General features: G+C 40.0%; 1 protein-coding gene across 4 annotated transcripts in view; it reads right to left on the reverse strand.

The window, feature by feature from the left end:
• The window catches only part of LOC139636019 (ras and Rab interactor 2-like), a 36585-nt gene extending 14218 nt beyond the window's left edge, over positions 1 to 22367 (reverse strand). Inside the window, exons 1-8 of one of the 4 annotated variants that reach the window (XM_071503667.1) lie at positions 22148 to 22364; positions 21944 to 22066; positions 12041 to 12177; positions 4961 to 5055; positions 4492 to 4690; positions 4274 to 4388; positions 1020 to 1092; positions 252 to 343 (exon numbers count right to left, since the gene is read on the reverse strand). In XM_071503667.1, the coding sequence (XP_071359768.1) occupies positions 252 to 343; positions 1020 to 1092; positions 4274 to 4388; positions 4492 to 4690; positions 4961 to 5055; positions 12041 to 12109 (643 nt within the window). In that variant the 5' untranslated portion in view covers positions 12110 to 12177; positions 21944 to 22066; positions 22148 to 22364. Of the gene's footprint in view, positions 1 to 251; positions 344 to 1019; positions 1093 to 4273; positions 4389 to 4491; positions 4691 to 4960; positions 5056 to 12040; positions 12178 to 21943; positions 22067 to 22147 lie in introns of all 4 variants that reach the window. The other 3 variants (XM_071503669.1, XM_071503670.1, XM_071503668.1) reach the window with 3 other exon arrangements.
• Positions 22368 to 24017: the final 1650 nt, after the last annotated feature.

Here is a 24017-nt window from a genome sequence, read left to right on the forward strand (position 1 = left end):
AAACTAGTGTAGTTGCCTCCCATGTCTTGCTCCATACTTGCATGGTTATGAGTACTTTACCCAAGTGAAATTAATGTAAACTCATGGCTTCCTGAATGGGAGGACACCAATCTAAAAATGGTAGTATGCTTTTAAAAATTATCAGCAGTGATAAGTTTGTAGTTCAAACTTGGAAATTCACCAGCATGGTCCTTAAAGATGAGCACTCATATAGCACAGCTTCAAACCAGGGAAGTTATAAAGGATGATACCTGCTCCAAGCTGTGCCACCTCCTCGAGTTCTTTCTGAGTCTTGGCAGATGCAATGGCCTCTGGGAGTTTGATGGTGAAAGGAAGGACATCCCTAAGTTAAGGAAAAACAGGCAATAAGCATGATGGGAGAGAAATTGGAAACATAAGAACATGGAGTTCTTAATGATTAGTGAGTTTATCTAATCATTACTGTTCAGTGTTTGGTGTTTTATGGTTAGGGTCATAGTGTAGAGTGTCCTTATTTAACAGCCATAAGTTTGGTTTGCAAACAAAACGTGGACACTGGCATACAGAGGAGTGAAAATACTTTCATTTATCGTCACAAAAATAAACACCCTTTGATTCCATTCAAAATTCATAGCTATGAATGTCTAAAGATAAACTATGCAATACATTGATGTTGGGACTGTGAATGTGAGTTAACATGCTGCTCAAGAAAAAATTCTAAGCATTTACACAATGTCAGATATCTGTTGGATTTGAGGTCCATCTCTACAGTCAAATCCAAGGTTGTGTTTGTTATTGCTTGCGGCGCGATTTCCCTCTATTTCCTGTGTCTGTTGTTTAAGTCTGTCTGAGTCTCCCGAGCTGGCACGAGCTAAAACAAGAAGTGAGAGCCTTGGGCACCGAGAGCTGACTGCTTACTCAACAAACATTATTTTCCACGGAGTTTCCGTCCTCAAACCACTCCTCATCACAGAGAAAAACACAGTGAAGCTGGGAATGAGCTAGACGGATAGATAGAAAAAGAAACGTTGTCCATTTACCTGCTAACACAGTAGAAAGCCACAAGGCGAAAGAGATCTGCAAAACTTATCCCAGATCCCTCGAGAGAGAAGGCTGTAAACAGATGAAATTACAAATGAAGGTCTATTCTTGTCTACTGATTTTTACATTTGTTTATAATAAGCTGCTATTAGTAAATGTCTGCACATCAAAAACAGCAAGATATTATGTCAACAGCAAAGATATACACTTGCTATACACTTGCTATACAGGAGTGAATTCATTCCTGTATAGCAACTTGTTTTTTTCATTATGTCATTATTACAAGTCATGGCTGGGACAGCTGCCGGAGGTGGAAACATGTTGCTTTGGAGGTCAGGTTACAAAGATGGGACTACAACCACAGCTAGGTTTGGCCCACATACATACGGGGAAGCGGGGAATGCTGCCACAAAAGGGGAAATGGCTGGAACTTCAACCGGAGGGATTGGTGAGTGCACAGTAGCCTAAACAGTTACAGGAGGTGAGTGAGGTGGAATTTTACTAGTTTGCTGTTTTAGTTTTACTGATTTAGTTAATTTGACTTGATTTGATCTATTTTGGCCTTCAGGCTACTGGATGTCTAAGGGAAGACTAGCTTGAGTGGAGGTGGCTTTTAGCCATATCAATGGTGTAGCTCTAGGGAAGGCAACGTCAGTCTGCCGGTTTGGTCAGTTTGAAATATTTAAACAACTATGGGCTGGATTGTCATGAATTCTGGTGCAGTCATTCACGCCCTGTCAGGATAAACTGAAATCTTTTTGGTGCTGACCTGACTTTTCCTCATCAGGTCAAAATTAATTTATCCAGTATTTTGGTTTATGAGCAAATACCTTCAAGTGACTTTCCCATAAGCCTCAGCTGTGCTTTGTGATCGGAATTAATTAGCAAATGTTAATTTTACTTGCTTAACATCAGCATGTAATCATTGTCACTGTGGGGATGTTAGCATCAGAGCACTGACTTGCCAGAGTAGAGCCTCATAGAGCTGCTAGCATGGCTCTTAATGGAGTCTAAATGTTGTTAGCCACACTAGCAGCATGGCTATAAAAGAATGGTCATGTTGGATGACAGATTTACCACTTTGGTCAAGAGTGAAGTACCTTAACAACAACTGCTTGGATTAATATGAAAATTTCTACACACACATCCAAGGTCCTCAGGGTCAAATCCTAATGACAATGATCCTTTGATTTTTCTTCTAGCAATATCAAGGTAGATATTTTTCAATTTGTCAAACTCATCTTTTTACACTGTAACTACACCGTATCCTACTGTGGTTTTCCCCTAACTTTAGTTTTTAGTGGCAAATGTCTCTACAACTATTGTATGGACTGCCATGAAATAAAGCTAGCCCTATAACTGCCCTTCATACTTATGTCTGGAGCTGCGTGATCTGAGGCCTCTCTGATCTGCATTTGCAGCCTTTAGTTTCTATATAAAGCCACATTCAAAGACGCCATTTATACTTCTTAACTGGGTGTTTAGATTAGCTTCAAGAAAGATTGTGCATGTTAATGAGCAAAGTGATTTTAAAATGACTGGTGTGTAGCATTTCTATAAAGCTATTCTTGAGTTCAGACTGTTCATGCACAAGGCTAACTGTGCAATGTAAGAGGCCAGCTGGAGAGCAGCTGGCCCACATCTAAAGGCCAGATCAGGCCAAAGGCACTCCAGTCCCTCCCATGTGTGCTGTCACAAAATCCACAGCTGCTATGTCATCACACTTTGGCACTGCCACAGCTCCATAACTACAGTAACTCCAAATACTGAAGCACAACACTTGTGGGACTAATTATTCCAATAATAAAAGCATTGCTACAATTTAATGATAACTTATGATAATAAGATCACAATCGTTAAACACTGCAATAAAGTTATCTTACTGCACTCTTAAGTCAACAGCATGTCTAATTTGAGCTGCAGTGTTCATGATACAAAAAGTAAAATCACAACAGTACCACCAAAGTACCACCAAACCTGTTCAATGTCACTCACTGCTGCTATGCAAACAAACATGTGAAGAACTAACAGGCAAAGTCACAGCTGTCAAAAAAGGCTTGCTTAAGATAAATTATTTGTAAACCTTTCCTTTATAAAGTTACAGCCAGATCACGTGTAGATCAAAATTCATCACTTTGTACCAGCAATTCCAGTTGCATTGAAAAAACAGCAAAAATAACAGTATTCTAATTCTAATTCATTGTGATTTTAACATACAGGCACAGTCACACACACAAACATATACGACTCTGGGTCAAACTCATGTCCCTCCGGTCACACTCTCATTTCTTGTTTGTGTATGGGTTTATCTTTGCACACAGTGTGTGTAGGCGGGCAGGAAATGACATTTTTAACTCTCTGACCTAGAGTACAGTGTGACTGCAGGGGAGGTTGTGGCTAAACGAGACATAATCAGGAGTCCAGAGGAAACTGAAAGAAGCTTTCTGATGTGTCAAGGACATTACAACTTCTGAATTAACGTTGCTAAACTGTTATGTACACAACTGCTCCTTTAACGTGTTCTGTATATTGTAACCTTTGTGGCACATCACAGTGAAATTCTGCAAATGATTCCCATGCTTGCTTTAAAGGTCCCATATTGTATAGGGTAAGATTTCCATGTCTATGTTCTATATTAATACTGTGAAAGTATCAAAGCCCCAGTCCACAGAGAAATGCACACAGCCTGTATTCAGAAACTGAGCCTTAAAATTAGCTATCAGGACTTCTGTAACTTTGTGATTGTGTCATAACAAAGCAGTCACTGCTGTCAGCCATGCCCCAAGCCCAGCCCCCCTGGACCCATCATCTGACCTTGCAGGATTTGGTTTCTCTGAGTGTTTACCTGAAATCTGCTATATTTTGATCACTCAGAAAACAGATAGCCAGTCAGAGGAGAGGCTCTGACCAACCTGTTGTTACTAGAGTTCCAGACAGTAGACCGAAAGAGGAAATGTAAAACTACACTGAGATGATTTACGGTACTTAAAACCACAACCATATCTTCTTAAGGATATCAACACTTAAAATCAAAAAGTATAAAATATGGGGCCTTTAAATTTCTTGGAACACTAGATTATGTGGTAAAATCTTATCAAGAAAGGAAAATAAAACTTGAACACATCCTGAGAGTCCATTTTGAATATTGCTCAAATTGACACTCTGTTAAATAGGATCTAAATGATACATCCTGATGTAATCTGTGATTATCCTGACTACAGGTCCAGTCAGTTTAAATACACATATTACTTACTGTACTGGCTCTCTCTGATGGGGAAGTGGCTGATGGGAGTTCCTGACTCATCCTCCTTCAGACGCACAGACAGAACCTTTCTCTGCAGAGCAGCTGACTTCCTGACAAGGAATACCTGCACCAGGAAGGAATCAGATGTCATTAAATATAAAACACTTCTATATAATATTAGAAGATGCTACATTAACGTTTATATCCCGGGATGGAAACCCCCTCACCCCTGGTGGCTGTTTGAGGAGTATGCGATTGGCCTTCTCTTCACTGACTGCCAGCAGCAGCCATACCGGGTGGGTTTGACTCAGCCTGTCCAACACACTCATCCTCCTTCGCAAGGAGTCGTACCCAGAGTCCCTTTCACCCCCCACAATGCCACAGTGGGGGGACTGCAGGTAAACGCCACTCACCTCACTCTCCAGCCTGGCAGTGCGACAGAGAGAGACAGAGAGAGAGTAAAACACTTATGCCACCTGCTGGTGAAAATCAGCAACAATCTGAGTAATGTGCGTATTTACAAATCAGAAGGAGATCAGATTTAGCAGAAGACAAAGCAAAGCAGAACAAGCTGATGGAAATCTATGTTCTGTCTCATCAAGGTAACATTTCCAGATATAGGTAGGAAATTAACAGATTTCAGGTTGAGGAAAGTTTTGTTTAAGTGCAGGATAAATATGTGAAAAACAGCTTTACCCTTGTAGTTCCACGGGCTCCTTGTCCATATCTGGGGAGGTCTGGACCATCTCCTTCTTCAGCTCCCCGATCTCCGATGCAAATGTGTCAATCAGCTGGAGGAAGACAGAACGAGAGGGTTTGACTGCTGAAGGAACACAAGAAGGAGAAGAGGAATGGGAACACCAATAAACGAAACCGACAACATTGCTCAAGCATAAATTACAAAGCAGGACACTGAGATTTAGTGACGGGCGCACTGCTCTGGTGAAATATAGAACAAAGGGGAGGGAAATGGTTGCTCATTTTTCCTGTGTGTGGACCTCATTTCCTACAGGCAGGAAACACAGACACAAAGCATTGTCAAAAAAATGACGCACTACAACATTCACAGTGGGCCCAAAAATGTGTACTGCAATGTCACACGTGTAACCTTTTATTCAATATGACCAAACTCTCTACAACAAACAGTACAGCTTGGTGTGAGGCCATATAAACATCTGGATAAATCCAGACAGAAAAGCTTGTACTGCATCTCTCATGCCATGCAGGGTTAGGTGTAGGCTTATGAAGATAAGAATAATCACGTACAGTTAACTGAATAAAGAGTGGTGACAACAGTTAATCATGCCTTTGTGCTGTATTTAGTCACACACATACATTATATCTAATACCAACCTCACATACTTGCTTCAGAGAGTTTAGTAGTTTAGTAAAGATGTAAGTCACACCAAATTACTTTCAGTTGTTTTTAGATCACTGGCATGCACCTGTTCCTTTCACCTCACAATATCTTTGCCTCGTTGCGCCCCTTCACTTCTCCTCACACTTATCTAGAGCAACGACAGATACGAGAAAACTCAGAATTCAGTCCTAAATCGGCGCAGTTAAAGCAATTTTCCCCAAAACAGGACTCCTTAAATACAGCCTGAGTTGCAAAACTACTCTGTTAAAGACTGCAATAAATTGCTTTCATGTTGTGTTGTTTTTCACTGCATTTCCACATTTCCTCATTCCACATTTTAGAGATCTCCCAAGGGCTCAGAGCCTCCTCAAACCAAACTGAGCAGATGTTGAAATTTGGATGCTCTACACTAATGATCTGGGTGAAAAAGTGAAAACAAAACAAGACTGCCACAGAGCACAATATAATGAAGGCCAGGAATTTGAGGCAGTCAATGGAAAACATGTTAGCATCATGGAGAATTTATGTCATGTTATCAGAGTTGTTTTGATGTGGTGAACTCTGAACACTTTCTGCACCTGAACCAATGTGTCCATTACACATTTCAACCAGCAGGAGGCATCCTCTTCCAAACTATCCTCCACTGTGTGGCTGCATGCCAGACCACAGTAACCAAAGGCCCCTGCTAATCCTCCCCCCTAGCAGGACTGAGTGGAGCCAGCTCTGTTGAAGCCTCAGACTCCCTCGGCGTTCAGTCAGGTCAAAACTCTATTATACAACATAAGTTGACAAGTTAGCTCCAGAGTTACTGGAATCTGAAAACCGTACAGAGATGGCTATTAGAGTCTCCACATCGGACCAGAAGTGGAACAACTGGCAGCTCTCTCACACAGCAAAAAGTGTCATTTTCCCTCTCAAGCACTGTGAGAACCCTAAAACCAAAGTGGCAGAATAAACTGCATGAACCCTCAATTAGTGGGGCCAGACTGTGGTTAATCCCAGAGAGGGAAACATTTGGAAAATCAAGTTTTCAGCTCTAATGTAACAAAGAATGATCCCACAAGCTGTTTACAGATATTAGTTACTGGTCTACAACATATGAATCTGAATGTTACCATAACACACAGGACAACAGTGTTTACAGAACAGCTGAAACTATAAGTCTATTAGAAAAACAATCATCAACTACTGAAAAAACATAAATGATCCTCTGGTTTCAGTTTCTCCAGTGTGATGTTGCGCTGCTCTTCTCTGTTTAGTTTGTAAATTCTTTAAAATCTTTGGGTGAGTGTTGTTTGGACAAAACGAGACATTTAAAAATATCGAACCTTTCAATATGTTATGACATTTATAGACCAAACAATTAATTCATTAAGCTAGAATGAATCTGTGGATTAGTCAATATGAATAATTATCACTAGCTTGCATTGTTTATGTTGGGTTAATGCAACTAGACCTGCAAGGCTGGATTAGCAGCTAGACAAAGCCAAACAACTGAACAGCTGACTATGACCACTAGAGCACACCATCAACTGACATGATGAGGACCTTAAAGGAATAGGTTGACACTTTTGGAAATACGTTTGTTCACCTCTGGCTGAGAGTGGTTTCACTTGGTGCTTAACTATTCTATGGCTGTGAGTGCTGCAATCTTTATCTTTGTGTGGATGTTATCCAGCAGAGACTCCAGGAGGTCACTGTGCCTGGCGAAGAAATAGAATAACCCCTGTACTACTGAAATGTATCATTTTTATACTTTCATGTTTGTTTACCTCTGGACAGAGACAGCTGTTGCCCTCTGCTTCCTGCCTTTATGCAAAGCTAAGCAAACTGTCTTCGAGCTGTACAGTAGCTTTAATGGACAGACATGAGAGTGGTGAATATTTCCTCCTCTAACTGTTGGTAAGAGACGAAAGTGAATTTCCCAAAATGTCAAAACATTAATTACTTAAAGAAAAAACTACTACTTTAAAGTGGATGATTACCTAATCATGTAGTTCTATCATCTCCATGTGTCAAAATTTCATTTATTCATTAACCAGGTTTCCATCCAAATGAAGCTGAAACAATTTTTAGAGAATCAATAAAAGAAAATACAAAATAAAGCATGTTTAGATCCACTACTGTTCAAATATTAGGAGGTTGTTCATTGAGATAAACAGCTGATAGTTCGTATTCTTCAGTCAGGTGCTATTAAACCATTGCAGAAGAGGAGGCTGCAATAACAGAATTAATTAACAGAATTAAAATAGCATATGTAGAGAACATGATGAAAATACAGCAATTCTGTTGCTTTCTGTATGAAGAGCTGATGTTTTTGTCTCTTTGGAGGAACAGATGCTTCAGTGGATGCTGAAGTTCATAAGCTTCACGTGTGTCATGATACATACACTAAGTCTGTTTCCATATTGTACACATTTTGTAAACAATGCAAATACAATACACAGGGAGACACGTGGAGTTACTAATGGGCCCAGCAGTTCAGTTTTTGCTCTTGTGCCTGTTAAAGGGTTAAACTAGCCATGGAAAGAAGCAGACAGATAGTTATTACCTTGTGCTAAAAGACAGGCATTGAATTATATGAATGAAAGTGGAGGAACAGTCCAGAGGAGAAGACATGGGAAATTCCTGAGCTATAAAATGAAGGTCAGTGAACAAGAGAGCTGACTTTTAGAGCAAGACGACTGATATCAAGGAAAGCACTCAACAACAACAGTCTGTCACTGAGTTCTATGAACCTTCATTCATTTGCCTTTGTTTCCACATTGATTTCATTCACTCTACACAACACAGATAGACAGTGAAGTTTATTTACTCAACTCCGTTAGAATAATGTGTGTGTGTGTGTGTGTAGAGGTAAGTGATTCTCTGCATGGGCTCCTGTTGAAGCCATGGATGGAGTCAATGGGAAACTATGTGTTTGGTTTAGTCACACAGACATACACAGAGAGCACTTTCACAGGGGTAGTGAAGATGGAAAAAGCTGCATAGAAAATTAAAAGCGAGACGACATTCAGTTTTTGTTTCTTAGTTCATCGTCAAACGCTGTCTTTCTTTAGCTTTGAGAATCTTTTACTTTGATCTATACTACAACTGTAGATGCAGCCAGGTGAGGACTGTCACCTTTTACAGAGACAGTGTGCATCACTTTTAGGTCCCTTGCTCATTGACATTACATAGAACAGCAAGAAATACAATGGATAAGGCTGCAGCTGCTTTAAATACAGTATGCACTATAATTAATATACAACATAACAAATAACAAATGTGCTTAGGTCCAGATTAGTCAGGAGGGAGAGTTGAACAGAAGATAAAGATTAGGATCATTATCATTAGGAAAAGAAATCTAACATAGATTGTACAACATTCAATTAAAAGCATCCACAACCCCAAAAAAAGCTTAATTTCACATGCAAACCTGATTTTGTGCAGCATAGTCTTAGTGGTGATCCATTTAGTCAATTTTATTGATGTGCAGTCAAATATAGTAAGGGACTCACACAATGATACTGATGTTAAAGACGTTTGTAAAGAATGTGCATTTCAACTTTAAGTTTTGTTTTTGGAAACACGAGACTCTGACTTCTAGGATGTGAGGCAAAGCGCAAACTATGTGCTTCTACCATTAGCGAAAACAATTTATTAATATTTAATAAATATATATAAACACTTCCACTGGTACTTCCACCAAAATAAAAACCAAATTCTGCAAGGCTGAACTCTGGGTATTAGTGGGCGGGGCTTTGGGCATGGCTGAGAGCAGTGACTGCTTCGTTGTGACATCACAAAGTTACAGAAGTCCTGATGGCTTGTTTTAAAGCTCAATTTCTGCAAACAGGCTGTGTGCATTTCTCTGTGGACTGAGGGCTTTGATACTTTAACGGTATCAATATAGAACCTTGACCTGCTTTATAATCAAAAAGACATGAAAATTTCACTTTATACAATATGAGACCTTTAATAGGCGACATCTCCATTTTAAAATTGGTTTTAAAATTTAACTTTTCACTCTTAAAGCTATTCGTGGGCTGGCCCCTTTAGACACTGCAGACTTGCTGACTATGAGCCACTGTGCAGCCTTAGATGGCCTGGTAGGTCTTTACTTATTGTTCCAAACTTCAGATTAATGACAAAGGGGGACTAGGACTTTTGGGTCAGCGCCCCAAATTTATGGAATAGCTTGCCATAGGATCTGAGGTTTACAGAATCTGTATGTACATTTATAGATGTGCTTTTATGTATTGTTTTCTTCTGTGAGCACTCATGGTTATCATTTTCTCTAGTGATATCCTTTGCCTTTCCTTTACTTTATTAATGTGGGCATTACTGTGTCAATTCAGTGCTTTAAGTTGTATTGATGATTTATATGTGCTTTTATTGTGTGCTTTGTTTATGACTGTGCAGACAATGTCAAGCACTTAAGCACTGCTCTGTTTTATAGTTTCAGCTCATTGTTTAGCTGCCTGGATTGGTTTGATTCATGCTCTAGCAGACAGCTCTTTTCTCCAAGAAAGCTCTAAGAACCCACTATGCAAGGCCTGCTCGGACACACACAGTTAGCGACTAGCTGGTGAACATAATGGAGCGTTTATATTTTCCTTAGGCAAAAAAATCATGTGTTGCTCAAGGATTGACAGTGGCCAAACCACCCAAAACAAAAAGAGAAAAACACAGGTCTATTAGGTCAGCTTGTGCAGTTTTAATTGGCTTTTGGGGAAATAAACAAAATCAGGATGACTGTTTGGGTGAAATGAGAAATATGCACAATGACAAACAAAAGAAAACATGTGCATAAAAGTCACAGGTAACTGGGCAGGTGCAGATAGATAGGCAGTAATCCTGTGGAGGGAGCATCCTGGGGATCTTCATCTGGCGAAAGGTCCTCTGTCTCTTCCAGAACATCGTTCATGTTTGGGAAAAGACTGTGCAGGAATGCACAGCCAGTGATGATGTCTGGTGTGAAATTTGGATGGACCTCCCGGGCCTTTGTGGCTTGCCAGCATGTTTTCATCTTCCTAAACGCTTCTTCTACGACACAACAAGCCCTGAAAAGATACAAATCACTCACTCCTGGACCCGGCCTGGCAAAGGGTGATTGTACAGTGTTAGATGGTGTTTCCAGGCAAGGATAGACACCATCCCCCAGGATGTAATTGCCAGCGGGGGGGTATTGAGCCTGGCAGAAACTGTAACTGTTGAGCAGAACCCTAGGATCATGTACTGTACCAAGCCTGGATAACCCATGAACATCTGCAGAAAAGGTTTCTAGTTCATATAGTCTGCATGGTGCTGGTTCCTTGGAGCTCTGCTTCACATGTGGCATCCATCTGTGGCACCAGGCAGCATGGGCAAAAGCAGGATGGGGAAGAAACTCATGTAGCGATGGCACTGGAGAACTTGGCTTATATCTCCCTGCTTACTCTGTGGATCATTTTGTTTATGGTGCTTCCTGGAATTCCAGAGGCAGGATTCACCATAGAGACTGAAAGCCTTTACAAAAGAACCTCTATCTCCAGGCCCCAGCCATGGTCCCTTGGTGAGAAAACTGACTGTAGCAAGTATGGCACAGTAGTTCTTGTTACATAAAATCCTTTTTGGATTACCACACAACAGCATAATAGAGCTGGCAGCATTTAAGCATGTACAGCTCTCTGGTCTCCTGGGAAAATGAGAAACAGACAAAATGTTATTGTAATACCTTAAGGAAATTATTGGCCTTTTAGAAATCATGTTACTTCTCTGACATTCTTCAACAATATTATCCTTGTTTTTGCAAACATTGTTTTATCACACTGACTGAACTTATTAAAGAAGAATAAGAATCTGGACAAAATAGACATGAATATACAACTGTTACAAAATGCATTAGAAGCACAAAAAGATACACCTACCCTTCACTGGTGCACCAGCACTAAGCGATGCCTTAAACATCTACAGCTTCTGGAAAATCTCCTCCTCTCATCTTCCAACAGCTGGTCAATCCCGGCAACAGTTGCTACTTTCGAGAGATGCTGATATGAAACCATGTTTACAAAAAACTGCGACAGTTCCTGTTTCCACTGGAGAGAGGGAAGTTCGTCCCGAAGCCGGCCGCTGTGTTTCTATCCTACACTTTAATGAAGGGTGCTTCATTCAGCTGTGAGTGTGACTACAAACCAAGTTACACTGGGAGTGAATTTGAGAAAGGTCTGATCTTAACTTAAGTTTGACCGAAAATGGAATTAGCAGATTTTGGTTTTGTTTGACTAGTGATTCACCTTTTTGTATTTTTGCTGTTTTGCTAAACACCAAGGGTCAAGTCAGCTGTTCCCAGATAAAAAATAAATAAATAAATAAAAACTTTTGGTACACAGGAAGTTTGTGTTTTATTTGCAAGTTATTTTTGCAAAGTCACCTACTTCATCATTCATCTTTACCTTAAAGAAGCTCCCGCTCCTGTCTGTCAGGCTGATGGGGGGATTCCCAGGCTCTGAGCTGAAGGCCATGTTGTCTTCCTGTCCTTACGTCTGACTGTGTGTTTACGTCTGAGACAGCGTCTGCGGGGGCCACAGCTCTGTGGGTCAAAAACACACTTCAGTCCAGACACTTCATCTGTGGTGCAACCAGAGGAAATTCCTGCTTAGCCCACAGCCAGTATTACGGAGGAGATGGCCTGCTGGAAGGCTTTTGCTGTGACTCTCTCTTTCTCCTTTCCTTCCTCTCCCTCTCTTTTTCTCTCTACATTCTTCCTTTCTCTCACCTCTTTGTCTCAGATTGTTGCCTCAGTCCTTTTTTAAAATCTCATTCCAGTCGTCTATCCATTTTTGGCCGAACCGACGTCCTCTCATTACCTGTCTCTGCTGTTTCCTTTCTATCTCTCTCACACACTCCCACTTTCTTTCCTATATTTTGTTCCCATGTCCTCATACATACATAATTAATTTTCCATCTTGGAGAGCCTTTGTTCCAGCTCAGCTGCCCTTCTTCCCCACCCATCGTAACTATGTTTTAGGGCTCTGGGCTTTGGTGAGGTACTTCCAAATCGATCTTCGTCACACTCCTCAGCTCCACACTGAGCTGTAAATAAGTGAGGGGAATTTAACGGACCTGACATTTATCTCAGATAAGTAGAACTGACATTAAATAATTGTCTCCTTGTTTTATATTCTATTTTAGTCTGTGTTTGGTTTCACTCAGTCAGATTCCATTTGTTTTTCGTTATCTTCATCTATCTGTGTTTTTTTTTTTTTTTTTTTATCTGTGTATGATTTGTCCCTCCGCCCTCCTGTCTCTGTCTCATTCTCCTCCATCTCCAGCCAGGCTGAAACTATTAGGCCAGCCCTTCCCTTCCTGGCAGAGGTTCACAGTCCTCGCTAACCGAGAGATGCTCCGTTCGTTTGTCTATCCACACATGCACTTTCATCTCACACAGGAAGGAAGCCACCACCACCACCCCACCACCCCGCCGAGGGGGAGGACAGCATACTTTCAGACACTTGAATGTGAAACTGACCATTTCTAAAGGGATGTTTTTGTTCAGCTACATTTACCAACACGGAAACCTCAGTAACTGCCCACTGGGGTCAGTGTTTAACAAGTCACAGTAAAGAATAAATGTAGTGCAGAGAAATTTTAACTTCAGCTACAAATGTGCTTTGGATACCACTTCTGTCTTCCAGAACCACTGAATGTGAAACCACATTCAGATCAATTCATATTTAATCAGGCGTAAGAAGCTGAACACATTTTTTTTTTTTAATTAATAAAGATGATAAGAATACAGAGTTCTTTTAGTGTCTCAGCATTTCATATTTCCACCATAGACTGTATATAAAGATGGACGTTAGCTCTATGACATCACCCACAGGTTTCTGAAGAGTGGTTTTGCAACTCCATCGCCATCTTGACAGTGCCTGACTCTGATAATCCAAAAATGGGCAAAGAGGACTTTTGCAGATATCATAAACTGATGATAGTTCTCGTCAGAAAAGTGAGGGGATCACCAAAGTCTTTATATGAATGTGAAACTAGCTGCGTTTCTGTTAACCTGCTTAATGTGCAATTTGAAATTGTGAACTGAAAAACAAGTAATGGAAACGTGAATTTCTAAAAAAACTGTCTAATATCACAAAAAAAAAGTATACGCTGAGGTGGTTTTTCAGACAATTCGACAAAGCAATATTTTGCGAAAGTGAAACGGAAACACTTTTTCTGCACTGAAGTCACATAATATGATATGAGTAGTCACATGATATCTAAAAACATTGCAGACAATTATGCCCCAAAAATCCCTGATACAGGGCGGCTGCCAGATATAATGGGTTTGCCTCTCTGTCATTACGTGCACCAGATGCTCTCGTCACCTTAGATTAAATACAATAGCTATGCATTAGTCCCAACAACGGATGCTGGAAATCCATTGTCATGTTTAATTGGAATGATATTGTGAGAGAAGAAAACGCATAACAATGTTCAATGGAAACACAGACCATTTGCAATTGTGTTTTGTGGACATTTCTAAAGATTAACCTCTATTTTGCGGAAAACTGCAATGGAAACATGGCTAATGGGTGTACCAACATTCATGCATGCATCAAATTGAGGAAAAGTCAAGTGATCACTAAAGTACAATGGATATCTGTACCAAATGTCATGGGAATCCATCCAGTAGCTGTTGAGATGTTTCAGTTTGGACCAAGGTGGTGGACAGACACTGAAATTAAATGATAATTCTATTGATCAAACTTGACAGATTAATTAATAAAGAAAACAATGCCTACTGCAGTTCTAACAAACAGCAACAAAGTCAGTGAAGCCAATTACAGTACAAGCTGGCTTATCTACATATCTGGTGACCTGTACAGAGACTGTACCCAGTTCCTGACTGTCTGAAAGTAGAACTGATCAGTCTGACATGATGGTTTCATTTCCACAAACTGGAAAAAGTGAAGAAGCGGAGAAACAAAGAGCCTGAGAGCACGGGGGAAAAATTAAAAGATGAACTTTACAAAATAACTCCTGCTGAGTGAAATTCCTGTACATCAGTTTGTGGTGATTCTTTGTGTCCTTCTGCTGCTGATACTGTAACAGATCTGCGACTAGTGGCAGAGCCAATGAAAACTCTTGACACTAAGGTAAATAATGCTTCCAGATGCATAAACTTCTGTGCTTCAGATACCACCCCCCCTCCCATTCATAAATAAATAAATTAAAATAAATAAATTTAAAAAAACACTAAAATCACACCAAACTCTTCACTAATGTTAGTGTATTTTCCTCAGTCACTGCACACAGACCACTGTGTGTGTGTGTCTATGTGCGTGTAGTCTACATGTGTGTGGGTGTGTGTGTGTAAGAGCCTCAGCTGCAAGTGAACAAAGACACATCTGAGCGAGTACCCCTCCCTCACAGAACCACAGACAAGCTCCTTGGCACGGCAGCACAGAGACATACTGTTCCTAAGGTAAACACACGTACATGCACACGTATGTCTACAAAACACGCAAACACACGTTAACAAATTCTCCAGTTCAGACACAGTGAGAGACCAAACCCCCCCCACCCCCTCGTACGTACACTGATTTCATTGTGCTTTACATAATGATCATAAAAAGATGCTTGACAGCAGGACTTCATTAAGCTCTAAGCTATTTTGGTTTTAAAGCCCAGTCTGATGGTGGGACCCTAATTTTTCTCCCAGTGGGTGTCAGGCAGGCTGTGAGACTGTGCTGTCCTATATCAGAGCTGATGAATAGCTTCAGTGTTGGATGGACCTGGAGATGGCACATTTGTGAATATGAGGTTCAGCATCTGTTAAGATGAGCATGATGATCCTTTGATTCATGTTCAACTTTCATACTTTAACATTTTCTATCCTAATGTTTACATATGTTCCTGCATATATGAGAGAATATTGAGTGATGGATGGTAATTTCATATAACAGTTAATAAATCATTTACTAATACTTAATAGATCAGTAATAAACCATTAATAAGAACAACTATTGGGTTGCCAAAATCTAAACTCCATTTAAGTATGCTATCACCTTATTAACAATTATAATTGCAGACTTGATGAACTGATGCAAAAACCCTTAATTGTTAGAAATATTATTAGAGAAATAAACTCTAAGTCTAAGTCTCTATTCATATCTTCCCAAGATTTATAACTGCGTCACGAGTTTCTCACCTTCTGATAAGTCAGCAGGTCTGGGGATATAAATGTTAATAAGTCATGAATAAAGGGTCTTCATGGTGAACTAAACCAGTGGTTAATGTTGTAAAGTTAGAACATGTGACTTTTCCACCTCAAAATGTCTAGAAATGTCAAGACCTATGTTATATATTTGTTGTGTACTTACATTGTCCCAAATGTTTCCATCAATTCTCAAACCTAGAGAAATAGGTCATATCACCTATGCAATTCATGTTGAATATACAGTGATGTGTCTAACTCTTGGCATGATGGTGGCACACTTAACAAGCATCCTTGGTTTGTGCTTAGCGGGACCATAATTTGTTTTTCAACAGAACAATGACCCAAAACACACGTCCAGACCTGTGAAGGAGTGCTGCATCAGATGACGTGGCCATAGGTGTAATTACATAGTTTTACAATGTAGAAAATAATAAAAGTAAAGAAAAAACAATGAATTAGAAGGTGTGTCCAAACTTTTAACTGGTACTGTACATCTAACTGGAGCGTAGGTTTTGTATAATTTAAATTTCAATCAGTGATTATTTCTTTCAAATAGGGTTGTGCTGATGGACAATGATCTCGGAGATCAATGATCATCAGAGCAATCGCTGATTGCTTCTGCCATTGCCGATGTGAATACGAAATTTGTCTTGTTTTCCCATTAATGTATTAACTTATTATTAAGTTTAATTTGCCCTGCCATCGATTCATGTATACAAACATAACCAGTGCTTGCAACGCTAACCAGCTCCCTGTCACTGAAGTGCTGCTGGTTGTGTTAAATTAAACAGAGTGGAGGAGACTGGTAGACAGACAGAACATTTCATTTAGTTCAATTTCTTATCCTGCTGCTTTTTAAGGTTGTAATTAGAAACTTTGGAAAGTTAACGAGAGAGAGAGAAAGAGAGAGAGAGAGAGAGAGAGAGAGATCTGAAAACCACAACAGCTGTTTCTATGTGCCTCCCCATGATGATTTTGAGTGAATGCTCCAATTATTAAAGGTAAATAATACATGTTTTAAAATATAAAATATAAAATAATCTTTGTAATCTTGCTTTCATTGCTCCGATTATCCACGATAAAGCAAGAGAGATAGTGGCGAGCACAACTGGACACACTATTTGCAATTTGAGAGGGTGACAGTAGGACGGTCAGGCTCTGGTTAAGATCGCACAAGCATACTCTCACTCTTGTTATGGCCATGTAGATAGTCTGGTTTAGTTTTGTCTCCATTACTCTGGATAATCCTTAGGACACTCTGTCAGCTGTTCACAGGGACTATTTTTCTGTTTCCCTTTAAAATGAGTGATATTCTCCTTAAAACTTAACCTAATAAAAATGAATATTTCCCAATTTCCCCAAGTCTCTGAGTCAAAAACATATCCTACACACTTAACTGTTATTGGTTTAAACTGTCAAGACAACATGAAGTGCAGCAGTGTGTGTCAGTTGTGGGATCCAGTGAAGAGTGTTGTTAGGCTAACAGGGCTCCATGCTGGCGAGGAGGGGGCCGCAGGCAGCTGCGTAAACCCACTGCAGATAACAACTCCCACACGTGGGCTGTGTTATTGCCCTGAGGCAAACCAGATGATGTTTGAGTGTGTGTCTTTGTGTGTTTGCAGGAAAGTGTGTTAGACATGGAAAGAAAGGATCCTTAAGTTTAAATGGCTGTTTGAATGTTTAGACTTAGTTTAAGGGTTAGGTTAATTTTAGGGCAAGGACCTGAGGAATGCATTATGTCAATGATAGGTCCACAAAGATAGCTGCACAAACGTGTGTGTGTGTGTGTGTGTGTGTGTGTGTGTGTAGGCACAGAGCAGAATTTGGGTCAGTGGTTCTTGGTGAGTTCAGCTGAACCGACTGACTGGCCCATGTTGTGTTAGTTAGAGAGGAAAGTCTTTGGTTTTTTTGTATCACACAGGAATCTGATAACTCACAGCTTTTCTTACTCAAGGACAGAAGGTTAGCATTACTTTCATTTTTTCCATGAAATGTTTATGAACGTTCTGTCACTCAAACACCAACATCCCCAACAGCCTAACCTCTAATCACAGCTTTAGGAGTCTCACAATAGCAACATGCAAAAGCAAACAAATCAAGCTTCACATATAATAAGAGAGTCACTGGACTAAATCATGGTCAGAAAGTGTGTCAGGCACCAGCACCGCCCAGCCATAACTTTCCACAATAAAGGTCAGCCGAGAAAAGCCTGGGCTGTTTTCTCTGGGCTACTCCCCTTCAAATGAATCCAAGGAACGCCGGATTAACCCAAGGATGGAGGAGGGAGATATCTCTACTTTTTCAGTTTTAAAAGAAAGAGAGGGACGTACAAGATGCAGATAGAGTGGGAACTTCCAGATTAAACGAAAATATTGCAATCATGATGACTACAGCAGGGTTTGTTATTGTTGAGTCATGAAGGACCCATGGAAAGAGCAAAGAGTAAACATACACCGGAAAAGTGGATTTAAATTCCTGCAGCCCAGGGCTGATTGGATTACCAACTAGGCATAGTGGGCAAATGTCCTTACGCACCAGACCCTAGGGGATCCATATTCCCAGGCTGACTGTGTGGCAAAAAATCCAGCAGCTGGTTAGCTTAGCTTAGCATAAAGACTGGAGATGGGGATACAGCTAACCTGACTCTGACTCCATGGTTACAGCTAGCCTCATCCTCTAAACGCACAGTATATAACTGCCACTGTGGGATCTCTCAGTGAAACCAAAAACAAAAGGTGGTGTTTGATAATTAAGAGACTACTGTAAATACAACCCTTTTGAACCATGTGCCTGGCACAACGATCGTTTTCTCCATCGTTAAAATAGTTGATATGCATACACCCTAAGTGCACTTGGGCTGTTAAAATAGAGCTCATAGTGTTTGTCACATTTCAAAATAACTGACACAAACAAACCTGGGGTGGAGTAGTAGTATTCCAGTAGGTTTCTTGCACTTTGACCAAAATATAATAAACCTTCCATGCTGTTTGTCAACTGTAACTGATAGGTTGTTATTTTTGTCATCAGTGGGCAAAAATTCCATAGACATCTTTCAGCATGTTGTAATTTAAGTGGTCTTAGAGCAAACATCTGCCTCTGCTTTCAGGCTTTAAAAAATCTAGTCCATGACGGCAGACTTTGGCAAATCACAGGTCATTTCAGAGAGAGAGAGCGAGAGAGAGAGAGAGAGAGAGAGAGAGAGAGAGAGAGAGAGCATTCCTATTGGCCGTCCTTTCAGATGGATACATGTCAAAGTTGGTAAAGTGTTTCACAGATGGAGAGAACTCGCTGTACTTCTCCTGGGCAGGTAACAGGCTGCTAGCTTTATTTCCCTGTAATATCTAAATGTGTTGTAGTGGCTGGTTGTGTAGGTAGATTTACCATGAAAGCAGGTGAAGAGTGGCTATGTTGAATCAAACAGTATGAAATGTGCGCATATGCCTGTGAAGGGAGAGCCGCAGAATGGTGGCGTATGTGTTTTTTTTTGTTTTGTTTATTTGTTTGTTTTTTCTAGATTTCTGCCTACCCCAGCTTTAAAGGCAACAGGATCCATGGACAATGCACAGAGAGTGGGAGGAACAGGGGATCGATGGAGACCCACAGCTCATTTTTGCCCCAGGGCCTTCTAGCTGGTTAATGCAACCCTGCCTGCAACTAACTCTCAAATTGAATCCTGGAATGAGGCAGGAGTAGGAGACACCATATTGTCCAGAAAAACTATGTTTAGGCAGTAACAGGGTTTGGGTGGCTACACACTTAACTTGCAGAATCTGAAGTCATGCAAACAGCTGATATTCATTTCATCAATAGAAAAAGCAGAGCTCCAGTCTGAGGTCTCTGCAGCTAAACTGGGTATTTGATTTCATGCCCTGCTGCAGGATTACTGCAGACAGTGTTGCTCCTGTGAAAACGTTCAGTGTTAACATCCCCCACAGGGACATTTCATTCTCACACTGGTAACTCGAGTTGCAGCTCCTCTGTCCAGCACAGATGACATCACTTTTCATAAACCTGTGGAGCTCTTGGTTGGAAGTTGCAGAGAAAGTTGGGCTTTAAAATCTGAACTCAAAGGAATCAGACATATAAAGCAGAAAAATCGGAAATGTCTCTCTAAGGCGATAAAAACAAATGCCCCTGAATGACTGCAGACAGCAACACTAATGTATCTTTAAGGTCACTCCAGACAAAAATAAAATCCCAGCTTCATAAGCCTAATCAAGCACCGACAAGCTACAAGTTATTTTTCATTAAAATACCTTTCTGCTGATTCATTTCCCTGCAGCACTAACTAGGACTCTCTGAGCCAAAACCCCTCGAATTTGCAGTGAAGCTAATCTCTTAAACAGATTCCAAAGACACTTAGATAAGGAAATTGGCCCTTCTATTATACTGATAAACATCAGCTAACTTCTCATTTAGAAAAATCAGAGAGGGCGACGGAGCTGAGCAGCAGAGTATGATGTGTTGTATTCAGTCAGGTACAGGCAGGTCTTACATATTTGGAGACACTGCAGAAGCTGCACCATGCTGCCACGACACACTTTCATAAGTTCTTTTTTATCTGCATACTTTCTAAGTTATTTAATTTTATAGTGGGAACTCAAACCCGTGAAATAAAAGAGTAAGGGAGTGTATGAAAATTATTGAAGGAGGAGGTGAGCAGCACTTTGTTGAATGATATGTCAGTTGGCATAATTGTAGGGGTGGCATGGGAATTTCTTTTTTCTATCATTATGAAATAAAGAAAAATAATTAAATCCCTTTTAATGATATGAATTAAAACACTGCAATTACTCTTCCACATAATGATCATCATATGAAACAAAAGCAGCCTATACTCTGTATTGGATGTTGGACAGTTAAAAGCATTGAGTGACACAGTCTCTATTGTTAAAATAGTCTTATGGCCAAGGTGCTGTACAGTATGTCTCCATGGCTTCGATGCAGAGTGAAATACGGTCATTTGGTGATACACAACTGCAGGTAATTCAATATTCGGCAGGATTCAATGGTGCTTCATGCTTTCTGTGGTGTATGGAGTTAAGTCAGAAAGGACAGTAACTGGAACTTGATTATGATGGTTATATATACAACAATTTTAGCATTAAATTTACCATTAAAAAAGATGGTCTTTAGCACAGTTCCTACAGATGGTAGCAGAATGTTGTTATATTTTCAGGGTTGGAGTGGCTTGTGTCAGTTCAGCCCAGTGTGACATCTTGGATTTGATAAAATTGGTATCAATAAAAAGGATTGTTAAGAATCGGTACCAAAGTCAAAGTAGCAGTATCTGTGACAATATAGAAAGTTTCTGAAGGATACCCAGCCCTACTAACAGGTTGGAACATCAACATGTTCACGGGTATCGTGGCTGATGTGACCCCATTGCAAAATGGTCTTTAGTTTCTGTACACAGAAGTCCAGTTGCCCTTGATCCAGCTGCTCGTGGATAACCATGACCTGGATGACTGAGAACGTCTTTAAAAATGATAGAAAACTACTGAGTAAAGCCTGGGGGTTGTATCATATGGAAGTCGTATTTCCAAGAAAATCTTTTGAAGTCCCTGTAAAAACATGTTTGATATATTGCCATGTAGCTACTTTTACTACAGGTTTTATGTTATGAGTTAATGCTTAAGGTATTTGGGCCCAAAAAGTAGCACAGTCTCACTTGACCCCACTGAACTTACTGAAAAATATGCTGCTGTGATAAGATCGAGCCAAGTGCAAGTTCAAAGGCTTGCAGCCTAATAATGTTTAAAAAAAAAAAAAAGGACCCCAGTTTCATCAAACACAAATAAATGAATACACTTGCTGAAGGAGGAGGAGGAGTATTACTCAACTTTTGTCTTCAATCTATACCATTCAAGATGAAAGAATCCCCACAGCTTCCAGCCAAGGAAAAACACCCCACAGGTACAGAGAGCAAAACTGAGTTAGATTTTATATCAGCTTTTCCACTAACTATTACACTATAACGGAACAGTCACCCTTTTATGCACCTCTGTGGAGCTGTACCTGCGGTGGCAAGAATGTGCAAGACCCACTTTTTCTACGTTACACAATAGGGTCTACTTCCCCCTGCAGTTTACAAACCCAACTGAAATAGTGTAAAACTAAAAGCGACAGAGCAAACACAAACCTTCAGCTCTCTCCCGGTCAGGTAATTCTCCTCACTCAGCTAAACAACGGAAAATCTCCAGCCGAGTCTCCGAAAACTTCGCTCAAAGTCGGAGTCAGCATGCGTGAAAGTATTCGACACTTCCTGCCACAAAAGTGGGAGAACAGCTGGTCATGGCCACAAATATGGTCCGGCGGTTTCCTGGGCAGACAGACGCTTACTCACCTTAAAGTTGTTTCTCCCCCCACTAAGTCGGTTCTTAGGTGACCCTCCTGTTGTCCTCCATGGGGAAACCTCACGGCCGCCGCGGTGCGTTGTCGCCGCTGTGTTCGGCTTTTCCGGCGACACCGAGGAGCCTCAATGTCCCCGTTCGCGATGGGTTACATGGTCTAACTGCAGCACAGTGTCGGAGACCGAGTCTGGATCAGATCACTGAGGTGTGAGACCCACGGAGGAGGAGGAGGAGGAGGAGGAGGGAGGCTGCGGTAACACGACGCCTCTCTCTGATTGGCTGAGGCGATCATGGAGTTTTTTCACCTGTACTTTTGATTCTGTCATCAAATGTTGACATTCTGTTTTCAAAGCATTTTGTGTATTCGTCACTGTTGAAAAGGTGAATCGCTATTAGGCTGAGAACAATCCCAAACGGTCGCACAACCCGTATTATTGTGCAAACATTTGATGATAGGCCTTCTATAGCAACGTTACAACCGCGCAGTATAATTTCAACTATAAATGATGCTATTATTAATTATTAAGTTAAATATTAAATGCGAATTGGTGAAATTGCTTTCCTTATGCCATAGCTTGCCTTAAGTATCAAATCATTTCTGAACTTTAATTTCTAAGTTGTAACAAATGGATTTATTGATGGTGAATAATGATCAAAAATTTACAAAAGCTTAAAAGCTGTATTAATTGATTTATCTCTCTCTCTCTCTTTGTTCACTTGGGGTCAGCAGAACAAGCTGTGCACAAACTTTACAACAGTGAACTTGTTAGTTGTTGCCTTCGCATTCAGTAGACACATGGCAACATAAGCATTTATTTGAAGCAGTGTAAGTGCAGTATTCACTGTCCTTCAAGCTCGTTTTTTCTTGGCCATCACCAACTCCTGGAAAGATATTGACTCTTTGGCATCTGTGGTCAGCAGCTAGCTGCTAACTTTTCAGCCATTTGGTGGACAGGTAGGGTAGGCCTACAGTGGGTGTTTATTAGAGCTTTATTGCCAAAAATAGTTGCCTGCTGCCGCTGGAAAAAATATAATGACAGTAGTGAGAGTGAAACAAATTAAGCAAATGGAAAGTAGCAAGACAGAAAAACAGAAACAATGAGCTGAAAGATGCTAAAAAGTTTTGTGTTGCCATATTGTGAAAAATAGCTGTTATTTCTCCATTTCACGCACTTGTTTTGCCTCCAGTGATTCATTTCATAGTTGTTAAGAGAAACATAGTAATGTAGAAGTAATGTCAGCTTGATTTCCTTTATTCATTCAATTATTGGTAGTGCTGACATGTTGATTTGATTTGTATATGTATTCAATTTGTCTTTATGAATTTTGATGTCTCTTTAATGTATAGAAAAAACCATCCATCCGTCCATTCATCCTTCTCACCATCTACCTAAGCATCTTCAAGTGTAACAAAAAACAAACAAACGTTGGAACGGCCTTTGCATCCTGTGTTTAAATGTGCACTCCACATTAGATGTTCAGTGAGCATTAGTATTATAGCATTATTATTATTAGTGGTATAAGTAGTATCATAAATATTATTAGGTAATATAATGCTATATATTATTATAATATATTTAATCATCACAAATAAAATATTTAAAATTATTATATTGTATAAAAACAAATTATACAAATATTACATATATTTTATTACACTATATACAATGGTGTCATAATATCACTACCCTATTATCATATTATTTAATGCTTTTTTGTACTCTTAAGATATATTACCATTACATTGACAGATTATCATATAAAAGACATAGTATTATTAATTTCTTTATTATTATTATTATTATATTGTTCTATTATTACAGTCTATCAACAATTATTCAGGTTACAAAATGTACTATCACT

Source organism: Trachinotus anak, unplaced genomic scaffold, assembly GCF_046630095.1.
Source record: "Trachinotus anak isolate AG129_WGS33_773 ecotype Australia unplaced genomic scaffold, CSIRO_AGI_Tana_v1 ptg000019l, whole genome shotgun sequence".
In the NCBI taxonomy this organism is placed as follows: domain Eukaryota; kingdom Metazoa; phylum Chordata; class Actinopteri; order Carangiformes; family Carangidae; genus Trachinotus; species Trachinotus anak.